Raw genomic sequence first — 12406 nt, 5'->3', positions numbered from 1 at the left:
GAAATATATTTTAAAAAATTAATTACTAAAACTGTGAACAGTCCTAAGCATCATCCATTATATACCTATGAAAATGGTCCGCCGTCCGAGGGATAATACTAATATTGGCAAAGGATTAGACCAGACAAGGCAAGATAATTGCTAGGCAAGGATCTCTATGCACATTTATGTTTTTATAAACAAATATTGACTGCAGAGCAAGAATCGATTCTTCGTGAGAATGTGAAACGAAAATTCAGAATACAAGAATTGTAGATTCGACTTCATATTTTCGTTATTGATGATTAAAAATTGTTCAGGCTTTAATCAGTAGTAAAACTGTAAATGAAATCTAAATCACAATTTTATTATTCATGATTCTCCTTTCATATTGCCATGACAAATTATTCTGTATATTCTTTTCTGTTGTTGAACACCTTCTATATTAGTTCGTAAAGAACAAGAACCGTTTTTTAAAAAAAGAAGCACAACAATCTGGTTTTAATTTTTGTTATACTACCCCTGGTCGATAATATTCGATCAAAATCGTGAATGTTACTGTGAAAGAAAGTGTTTACGTGCATATTAAAAATGCAAAGTAGTATCGTATATTAAACAAAATCATTGGAAGAGCTAACAGTATTTGAGATTCGATAAAAATATTAGTAAGAGAATAAAAAATGGTCTTGTCCTTTTACCAAATATACATAAATTGTGCTTTAACGAATTTAGATAGCGTGATGAAACATTAGAGCTCTTTTTAATACTTCGAACAATGAAGATAACGATAGACATTGCCAAAAAATTGTCTTAACTCGTGGGGATGGTTGAACCCTCCTTCGAATCGGTGTTAAGTTTTCTCATTCAGTACCTTCTAGAAAAGAAACATATTCATTTTTACATTAATATTTTCTTCACACAAATATTTTTCATATCAGTAGTATATAATGCGAATAATAATGACAGATGATCAGTTTGTTCGATCGAATTCTTTTTGCCAGGGATAATATTCCAAACGAAATTTTAGTGGTTTTATTATGTATACTATATTTTTGAAAGACAAGGCTTGAAAGTTTATCTGTCATAATAGTTGTCCACCTAGCTCCAGTGTCATAATATGTGATTAGGAGTGGGGTAGGCAGTTATTACAACTTCAGCTATCTCTTTCAAAGAATAGATAACACTGATCAACATGAAGTTTGTTACAAAGAACATTCCAACCTTCTATTCAAGTACCTCATTGAATTATATTATATCCACATGGAAAAGAACAACAAACTTCAATTTTGTCGACCAGTGCAATAATTCATTAAATATAGTAGATGTTCATAGACTGCGGACCTTTAAAATAAAAATTGTTGGCAATTAATATACACCTTTCTTTTCTCCTTCAACAATCTTAGTACTCAGGAGAAAAAATATTGACATTGTTAAATTCTTTCAATGTTTCTACTGTTCCAAGTTGCACCAAATCGTTTCTACCATAAATGCATAAAGTCCGCAGTCTATTCATAGTGTTTGATCAAACGTTCCTCCGGTAGCAAAAGATAGTGATCTGTGTGAACGTGAAATCTCCATCGAGAATCCACGTGATCGATTAAAGGCCGCAGCGTACACGTTTTACGATTTAAAGAAGAACCGTTCTTACTCCACTGCGGCCATTGTTGTTCGACGAGTCGTCCTCCTCTTCATCGTCCGCACTTCCGTCCTCCTTCTTCGTCCTCTTCTTGGTGTCATCGCCGCTTCCGTTTGCTCGCCTCTTCGTTTGCAACGTCAACTTCAGACCTGCGAATATTCGTCGAGTCATCAAACAATCCAGGCTCGCAACCAAACAACACAAGCCTCGGGTGCACATTGTTTTGCACCGAACAAGACAAAACTCAATGTAACGTACTCGGAATTATTTACTGTACAGCACACCATGCCGATCTCGATGACCTTGAACTATGTCATTAAGGACGTCGTTCTAAATAACCGTTCTACCATGCACATTACCGACGCGCGGACTTAGGTTTCGTTTTAGAGATGTACAGGGAAGTATGTTTGGTAATGTTCGACCTAAATTACTTGAAAACTATTTTATGAGAAAATGGTTGAAATGAAAATTGTATGGTTTCAAGAGTAGCAACGTAATAGTTAGCTTTTTTTTTCTGTTTCGCATTTTTATCGAGATACAAGGGTCACCTTCAGTTTTTTTTTAAATTTAATTACCGAGATATTCCCCATCAGAGTTAATTTACATATAGTGAAGCTTTAAATTCTGAAAATACAATGAAGGCTGTATGCTCACGAGGTGATCGAAATCGGCAAGGAGTAGGCTTTAGTAATTAGCAAACTCGAGGCGTCCCGACCCGTCCTGACCCGAGAGCCGCTAGTGTTGGTTACTGGTAGCGAACTTCGCGATTAGAATGAATCGGTGGCAAGGTCGAGCCCCGGCCTTGGTTGTCGCGAGCAGTATTCGAAAGGACGAGAGAAAAGAAAAGACGGTCGCGACCCGGTAGGATCTATCAAGGTCACCACCGGATGGGTACCTTCTTTAATGAGCTGACTACAGGTGTGCTGAACACTCGGTGGGCTCGGCTCACCGCTGCTAATCGAATCCGTACGATCCCTGCTCCTCTCGCACGTGTAATCCTCGAAGGGATTGGTCATGGCGATTAGGGAGTTTACGATTTCCGGTGTCCTTGGCGTGACCTCAGCCGCCGCGACACCGAGAAGACCGGCGGCAGCCGCTGGATTAGGATTCACGTTCACGTTTAGGTTGTACATGGTCGGTTATTACCATTTAACCTGGAACAAGAACAAATGGGACCGTCGGTTATTACACTGTTGTTCTTGGCGATGCTCGACGATCGTCAGGCACGAGGATTTTGTGCCTTTATGAGAGAAATTTGCGGGGCAGAAATTAGTTGTGTGGCGCCATTTTGGAGATAGAAAAGTTCTGCAGAGAACTCGCGATATTATATCGCTTAATAATAACGATATTATAAAAATGCGATTTTAAGTCGAAAATCGTGAAAAATGGCAATTTTTCCACTTTTAAGCGTTCATAACTCGTAAACGAATTAATCAATATCGGTGAAATTTTCAGCATGGATATAATTTATTCAAGCGAATCGAACACATTTTTTAAATTTTCAATACAGGCTCGGATAAAAAAAGCTAAAAACACCAACTTTTACTATTTCTTTAGCGATTCCGACCAATTCAAACTTTTTCCAAAAATTTTTTACACCTCGTCTAATAAACTTAATCCTTCGAACTTCTCAATACAATTCAAGTCATTTGATCTAATTTTTAAAAAGTTATGTTGCTTCAAATAGTGTAGACTCAGTTTTGCTCGTTACTGTATGTCGTGTATCGTCCAGGAGACATACCCGAGCCGTGTTATGTTTACCGAGGACTCTTGAACTTCGTGGCCCCACATACCCCGCGGTAGTGGGGATAGTTGCGCGACGTTTATCGCCCAGACCTTCGCGACATATATAAAGAGCTCGCTGTATCTAATTTTTAAGTTTGTAGCAGCCAATTTTATTAACTATTCGTATTAGCTTGAATAATATGGTTGACCTCGAGGAAGGTGTTTATTTTGTTGGACCGTGTTAAAGTAGAGTCGGGTGTGACCAAAGTGGACGTTGTTACTGTCGAAGCAGTTTTCCCTGATAAAGGTTAACCTCAGCAACAACCTGCGGCCGCGACCTATCTGCGATTTTTGGACGGCAGCGGCCGCTGATAGGCCAGCGCAATCTCGAATGCGGTTTGCCAGAGGGATATAATATTTGATCGCGATAAAGCTCGCGTTATTAAAAAAAAAAAAGAAAAAAGAAAAAACGAACGTACACCTTCGCGCGTACTAGCGCGGCGCATTAATCATTTCGAAACAATAAGACTGTCCCGCGGATCCCGCTGATACGAACGAAGGAAGCAGTATATCCTTCGGACCGGTTACGTTTTAATCTTCGTGATTTATTGTTCCCCCGACTGGGAATGCAATATGGGAATGCAGTTTGCATTCGTTTGAACGGCGTGCGCGCGTTTCCACCGCGACCACCTCCCGCTCTTTTGCCTTTTTATTTTTCTCTCCATCAACTTCGTTCCCTTTATTGCGCGTTCTCCTTTCCCGGGAACGAGAAGCTCATTGATACGTCCTTGATATACGCGACGGAACAAAGAGGAATTCAGGCTGAATCGTGGCGGCACTCCGATAGCGCCAACCGGAAGCTGAAGATCGCTATCGATCCCACCAAGTGAAACCGGCTTTCGTTGATCGCCGGTAATCGGGAGGTGTTACGTCTAGTTCAACGACACCGATGACACCAGAACGTTAGCCGTGTCAATTTGTAGGCCTCGCGATTAGGCGGCTCTAACGTTATGACGAATTTAACATTTTTTAGCTTGGTACACTGGGCTTTGGAAGCGTCAATTTGAGCGAACATTATGTAACTGATGGATACACGTGAAACGCTATAGTTACCAAAACATTAGCTGTGTTCATTTGTAGGTCTCGCAATTGGGCAGCTCTAACGTTATGTTGAATTTAAATTTTTTAGCTAGCTCTATTGGGCTTTGTACCAACCCACAAAATTTTATATTATTATTTTTAATTATATTTAAATTATTATTTTATTGTTATTGTTATTAGGGCAGTCCCGTTCAGTTATTGCCCGTGCGGGCAGAGAATGTGGTTCCCCGGGCACAAGCAACTCGGCGGGCAACGAACCACGCCCCCTATCGATGGATCAGCCTATGACAATATTTTTCCCGCTGACGTCACACTGCCCTCAGCTAGGCCCGCGGGCATCGACGGGCGCCCGTGCCCGCCGCAAGGCTTGCCGGACGGGACTGCGCTAGAGGATTACAGTATTGGCAAATCTTTTAACAATAAACGTGCCACCATCGATTAAATCACCGGTTTTCTATTTTTCATTCCACTACTATTGAAATCACAAAGACACTTTGTATAATTATTGCGTATGGATCTAAATTATTTTAATTTTTCCATTTGTCCCACATAGAGTTTATTTCATTATATTTTTAGAGTTCCGTAAATATCAAACAAACCGGAAAATGTTCAATTACTTTTTCACTAATTTATTTTTGTCCAGAAACCATCGTATTGCCTTACATTGTTGTAGTTCGATAAATATCAAATAGACAGGAAACTTTTTATAGGGTATAAACATTCTTTTTTATCGGTTCAACTGTATTTTGTCTTTTTGTAAAAATCCGCGAAACCGGTGGGACCGGTTTTTTTTTTGTTTTGAAATACTGGAATTCAAAAACCGGTTTTTTGTAAACCCTAACATTGACTCGTCCGATAAACAACACATATCGGACGCTGCATTCTTTTTGCATTTCAATTGCAAACAAAATGCTCCCGGGCCTGAGGAAATGGTATGTTCTACTTTCGGAGAGACTGCTTGCAGCTTACGGTACACATGAAAAGTGGCGTCGAAGGTTCCAAGAGCGCCCAAATAGCGTCAAAAAAATTATCAAAACTCAGAACCGGATAATTGCGAGAAGAAAAACCTGTCGTCGAAAAACAGAAATGGAACGTCTCGTTCGTTCGGCCGTTCGTAATCGTTATCGCCCAGAAAACGATTCCTAATCGCTTGCATTAATTGAGAAAAATTTCAAAGTCACGCTACACCAGTCTCTTGCACAATAACGCACGACCACATTCGACAAAACAACCGGGAAAGTCGCCGGCGCTGCGCATTCCTTGGCCTAGGAAGTTCTTCCTCGTTATCGAACCTAACTCCCTTACGTTATCGCCGGTACCATTGTCTTCAATACTGTTTGATCGATATGCACTCTAAAACAACCGGAGACATGAAAATTATTTCCTTTTCCATTACAATTATTAATAAAATTTTTATTCTGCGCGAAAGGCGCAGTCTAGTGGTCCATTAATTTTCAAAAATCGTCAAAATCTTGGGTACAAATTTGGGTATAAATTTTGGGTACACGTGGGGGCAGCGAATATTTTTGGAAAAATTATTCGGAAGTTTCGTCGATTCAATTTTGCTGTGAGTTGTGTGCGCGAGGAGCTGCGCGTACGAACACTTGTTTGATCCACTGTATAAGCGTGTAAACACACGCGCGCGCGCGCGCGAGCTCGGTACGTGCACATGGGAGACCCGCGTTTCGTAAGAATTTTATCGTTCCGTATTCGGAGCCTAATGCCCTTGCAACTCCTCCTTCGTAGCCTTCTATGGTTCCTCCTTCTGCTGCGTTCCTCCACCTCCGCCGCCTCTTTCGCCGCTCCTCTCTGGGGCCCCATCGCGTTCCCGTAGGCCGGTTACATTTACCAGGGAGGGGGAAGAGATGGCGAAAGAAGAAGAAGAGGAAGAAAGAAAAAAAAACAAAAATCGACTTCCGAAGACCGGATCTCGACGGGGACCGCGACAAGGGGCCCCTACGAATCCCGTACCCACTGACCTATATGCCGGGAAGATGCCTCTCTGCGCTTCTGCCATCCTCCAAGGATCTATATTGTGGGCTCTACCGCGATCAGCAGCTACAGTGATTGCAGCTACAGTGGTTGCTCCAATTAGGCACATGTCAAACGGCCGATTTTAGAATGCAAATCCTACGAAGTGTATTGCTCCGGACATACCAGTCTAAGGGACCCGATTACAGTGGGCCTACATTATACTAATTTTTAAAGCAATATTAAAAAACAGATATTAAATTGTTTCTTCAAGATCAGTTAATGTTATATATCTCCTTTTTAATATTCATTATGTTTTACAGTTAGTATAATTAATGTAGGCCCAGTAATTGGGTCCCCTACCCTTGTATCTTGCAGGTTTGCGATAAACGATTTAGCAAAAAGTCTTCTTCTTTCATTACTAGACTGCGGATCTTTATGCGAAATTGTTTGCATCAATTGCTGGAGATAAATATTAAGTTTCTTGCTTTACTGATTTCAACCGAACTGTTGCAATTAAACTGATCCGTCCACTGCTTGAAATTGCATCTACTTTGTCGCAAGTGTAACGCATTAATTTGACAAAAAGATTGTCAAAATTTGTAAAATTTTTAGAAACATTAAGTATTAATTTTACAAACATTAAGTTTCTTGCTTTACTGATTTTAACCGAACTGTTGCAATTAAACGGGTCCGTCAACTGCTTGAAATTGCATCTACTTTTCCACAAATATAGCGCACACAGTTAATTTGACAAAAAGATTGTAAAAATTTGTTCAGTAAAATTTTTGGAAATATCAAGTATTAATTTTACAAGCATTAAGTTTCTTGCTTTACTGATTTTAACCGAACAGTTGCAATTAAACTGATCCGTCAACTGTTTTAAATTGCCTCTACTTTGTCAGAAATGTAAAATCAATTGCACAGAAAAATCGTCAAAATTTTTGCAGTAAAATTTGTGGACTTCGCTACGTTGTTTGGGGATTGCGAATGAGTTTTGCGTGTTTAATATTGTTGGGGGAATGTGTGAGTGTTCCGTGATTCGGTGTGCGTGCACACACACGTATATGGTCGTGCATCGAGAAGTGGCAGCCTCTCGGAAAGAGAAAGAGAGAATCCTCACCGGAGTCGGTTGGGTAACAAGAAGAATTTGACGGCCGAAAACAAGCCGGCCGGCTCTCTAGCCTGCTGGAGGACGCGCGCGCGGTTTCTTTTTAGAGGACAGGCCAGACACCGGCCGCCAAAATGTATTTTTGACGAGAATTGACAAGCTTTTAGCCGGCCCTCCTAGACTTTTCTGCCGACCGTGGCCGCGGACACTGCAGACCAGCCGAAACAGTGCACCCAAATCGGGATTTAGCAATTTTCCAAAATAAATCACTTTTGTCAAAGTCTGACAACTGATCTGCCACTAGACTGCCGATTTTTCATGACCAAAAAATGTTGGTTGCAATTTTGAAAGAATTTCAGAGTGTCAACAAATTTTTGTACGGCTTAATGAAACTACAAAAGAGGGAAATAAAGTCCTCTAGGTTGGTAAAATTTGAGAAAGAGATTGCAAAAAGTCGAGGATGTCGATGAAGGTCATCCCAATGTCTGAACTTGCCTTTTGCCTGTGCTTTCATAATATCAAAACAAAAATATGGCATTCCATTGAAAGAAACACGAAGTGACCTTGAACTAACCTTGAAGATATAAAGATAAGAATTTGTTTTGTGACATTGGGTCCTTTACCCTAGACTGCGGATGTTCTAACCGAAGAATTCTAATTGTCCTAGAACACCCACTTACTTTGAATGAATATTTTGAGTTCCAACCGACCTCAAAAATTCCGTAAGATCAAAATAATTGACTTCCTCGGAATAGTCACGATTATACCGAGTACACTGATTTAACCTTCTCGCGTTTCGCAGATCCTAACCAAATCTCGTACACCGAATATATTAGCGCGAAACTTCGTTTTTATATCTGGACAAACAATTCCGTCTCCCGTTTTTGGAAGACGCGGTGCTTGACGTGTTAAAGAGTACTTCTCGCTGTCCTGTTTTGCTCGCTTTAGGCTGTTGCCTGGGTTGGTTGTCTGCATGTTAATGTTTCCAGAACCTAATCGTGACTATTTGCCCTTGAACAGAAGAGTCAAGGTCAATTTTGCGGCCCACTTTTTCAACAGATCTCCGCGACCGCGGATTATTATGGAAAATTAAGAAACAGGAAGTCGAATGAAATTGTTATTCTTCGACGATACTGAAATGTTTAATCTGTATTTTGAAACTCGTTCAATTTTTATTTACTCGTTCTCGTGATAAATACATGAAATCCGCTGGTGAAAGATACGCCGATTTCTACATATCACGTTTCAGTGCACTCTTGAGATTGTTTCTGATTTCTGCAAAATTATTGCAAATTTTCTACTTTTCGTTACTGAACGCTTACTGCTACTTTGCTTTGTTCGTTCCAGGCTGGTTTCATACGTGCACCACCACTTCCTCAATTTGACAATGATTGTGACGAAATATACGCTGATTTCAACCTTGTTTCGGTGCTCACGATAACCGAGATTGTTATGTAAACGGTTATGTAAAATGACTATAAATTTTCTGCATCCCATTAGCGTCTGCAACTTCAACTTAATTTCGATTAACCCGTTAGGGCCCAACGTTGCATTAGCGCAACATTTCCTTCCGGAATATTTTTCAAATTAATTATTTTTCGTGATGCAGACACAATAAGGGATTTCAACGATTTACTTAATATTTTTTCTTGCGCTTGAATTTTATATTTTTCAATTTGTAGATATTAGGATCTGTTTTCATATATCTTTTTGTGCAACAGATTTTTCGAGTATTTCTAAAGTGTTTATTTTCCACAGGAATCCACAGTCAAATAAATAATTGTACGTAAACATCGTCTTATTTCGTTGCTTGGATATGAATCGGTAACAGAGTATTTACCTTTATCCGACTTCAATCATTTTATTCTGGCACCGAAGGATGCTGGTTTAATACACTAATATTTCTTCAATATTGACCCGATTAAATCTAAAAAAAGCTTCTATCTATCTTGTCTTGCAGCCAACAGAATCCGAGGAAGAGTGAAGCCGAAGCAAAAAGATCTTGAATTTTCTAATCTTCAATATCCCTAACCGTTGACCCTAATCTCGGTAAAAATACCGTCGAATTTATTTTCCGAAGCAGCGAGACGCCATCGGAAAGAATTATCGAGCCGAGCAATAAGACCCCGATCACAGAATCGATTATTGGCTATTGATATTCAAATTTTCGAAAGGGAGACGCGACCTCCCACGGCGGCCACGATTTGCCTAATTTATTACGTGCTGGAAACGAGCGAATTGATCCGCTCGGACCGGAACACGTTTATTTACGAAAATGTTTATACGTACATCGCTTTCCCGCTTAACGGAGAATCCTTATCGCGAAAGTAATTAGTCGTTCGATTCGCATAACCGCTCCGCGACGTCGCGCACACGTAACGTCACATTCCGCGGGCGAAGTATTTATTTATCTTCGCCGAGACACGCGGCGATCTATCGTCGATCGCAGATAACACGCGATCGTACAATCGTTTAATGTAACCAACAATTTGTTCACTTTCGTACGGTCGCGCGATTGCTATTTCGAAAAGTTTTCGGTCCTTGCCCGTTTTTATCTGTCGGAACATTTTCCAACACTTTCTCGGAGTGAAACGATCAATTTCCGGACGCCTAATCTTTTCGCCATCATGAGCAGCGTGTCGACAGTCGATGGGTTGAATTTTTGAAAAATTGTTGGAATATTTATTGCAATATTTATTACCTCCATTATTAGTATTACGCTTTACAACAAAATATGTTCAAATTTTCACTTTAAATATTGAAAAACTAAAGTTCTACACAGTTCTACACAGACTCAAGGTCATCGGTTTTCTTTTTCGCAAACTTTTTCTTGCATATTCTTACAGAGCACAAAAAGACGAGTCCAACGAGTACCATGAACATACAGTTACGATCACTCGATCTCGAGATATTTGTGTCTGAAAGGATCAAACATCTCAGCTTTCAGACACAAATATCTCGAGATCGAATCAACGAAAAGGTATGTTCATGGTGCTCGTTGGACTCGTCTTTTTGTGCTCTGCAATAATACCTAAGAAAAAACATAAGGTCCCGGTAAAAAAATACTAGTGACCTTGAAATCCCATTGAGAAAACATTCTCTCCACGGTTATACTCAGGTCTTCAGACGGTACAACCTGAGAAGTTTTTTCCTAGTTCAATTCCAGACAATTTTTATTTTGCACAAAGGTTCGCAGTCTAATCACTAATTAATCCAAGAGTAAACAAGGTAGATATTCAGGCAACTCGATTTAGCCGAGACGGGAGTAACAGCGAATTCTTTTTCTCTCGTTTCGCGACTTCGCTATAGTCGCCGGCTATTTTCTTAGCTCAATTTCAAAATCTAAACGTTCTTCCTCCTTCCGCCCGGTGACCTCGATTCGCTAGATTCCTCCAGCTATCCTCTCGGTCATCTTCCCGTTTAATCAGCGGGAATAAACACGGGCAAGACAATGACAGAGGGAAATGAGAGGCGAGAATTTGTTTGCTCGCCTCGTCCACGAGAGACGTGTCTCCTCCTCGCGTTCGTTCTGACTTTCTGTTGACTTTGCGATGTCGTATTGGACCCGTCGATCGACTAATTTGTTGCTCTTCCGATCGACTTCGATCCGAAAAGAAAAAATATATCAACTATTCGACCGAGCGCCGAGCTCCGATTTTAGCTGAGAAATCGAATTCAGTTTCTAGAGAAATATTATCGTGCTCGTAGCTCAATGATGAATTATCGGACCGTTATCTGCATTCGCATTTGTTTCGTGCCGATAATCACGCGGGACGAATGATTCATTGACGATCCACCGCCTCTAGAATTCGAAAACTTTGTGCGCGGACAATTTTTATTTTCCATAAAAATCCGTGGTCTATATATTATTTTCAGAATTATTAACCCTAGGGCAAGGGACCCAATTACTGTGGGGGTACCCATGCCTATTAAAAAATTAATATCTCTTTTTTGGTAGTCGTTATGTTTTAGAAATAAGTATAAATAATGTGGGCATTGGTACCCCCACAGTAATCGGGTCCCTTAGCCTATGTCCCATTCGTTGTAAAATTGAAGGAGATAACGAATGGATGGAAGATAAATATTTTGCAAAAATGTAGCAGCTAGTAGAACCGAAAATCAGAACGCGGAGACTGGGTCGAAAGATCGCAGAAAATTATGCGGCTAGGAGAAATAATCGGCGCGCCATCGATGGGAGCAATACACTGGGGCGTCGTTGCAATACATTGCACCGGCGCGGCGGCGGCGTCGTTGCAATACACCGCACCGGCGTCGTGTAATTCGTGGATTATGTAAAGCCGTAGGGGAGCGATGCAACAGATTGAAATAATAATCGGCGGATCGAGTTTGTTTGAATGGGAACAGGTGTCCGATCGAACCCGTCGCCGCTGCACGCTGTTAAACGTATAAATAGAAACCGTTTGATTTTGATGTATGCCACGAACGTTTCGGTATTCGCCGGATCTCCCGTCGAAAGACCCTCGAACCGTGGCTTTCGAAGCCCGGCAAATTATTTTCTGAAAACCTCTCGCGAATTTTTTCGCCACCTCCGGCGACCCTAATCGACACTGCGATTCTTTATGGAATATAAATTTTCTTCACTTAATTGACACAGGCATTTTCCTTCTTGTCCAATAATTTAAAACAGTAGAAATTTTTAAGCTGTTCTATTATTTTTACTGTCTTCAACTGTGCTGACGAAAAACTAAACGACTAATGTAACAATTTGTTGTATTAACATGTTTGCATTCGAAACAAATATCTTAACAGAATATTTTGTTTCAAATAATCATTGTTGAAGGAATTTCGCAAAACAAATTTTCCATTTGCCAGGATAAAATAAAAATGATTTCAACATTGACACTACTGCACGAAGGAAGTCT

The 12406-nt window shown here is 40.4% G+C and overlaps 1 protein-coding gene across 2 annotated transcripts in view; it reads right to left on the bottom strand.

Annotated features, from left to right (window-relative positions):
• Atf3 (Activating transcription factor 3) overlaps positions 1-12406 on the bottom strand; it is a 38957-nt gene that overhangs the window by 4137 nt on the left and 22414 nt on the right. Inside the window, exons 2-3 of one of the 2 annotated variants that reach the window (XM_076800186.1) lie at positions 2511-2769; positions 1628-1764 (exon numbers count right to left, since the gene is read on the bottom strand). In XM_076800186.1, coding sequence (XP_076656301.1) covers positions 1628-1764; positions 2511-2748 — 375 coding nt within the window. In that variant the 5' untranslated portion in view covers positions 2749-2769. The remainder of the gene's footprint in view (positions 1-1627; positions 1765-2510; positions 2770-12406) is intronic. The other variant, XM_076800187.1, reaches the window with a different exon arrangement.

This window comes from Halictus rubicundus, chromosome 14, assembly GCF_050948215.1.
Source record: "Halictus rubicundus isolate RS-2024b chromosome 14, iyHalRubi1_principal, whole genome shotgun sequence".
Lineage (NCBI taxonomy): Eukaryota > Metazoa > Arthropoda > Insecta > Hymenoptera > Halictidae > Halictus > Halictus rubicundus.
Note: the sequence above shows the minus strand (reverse complement) of the source record. Positions and strands in the feature narration are given on the sequence as shown.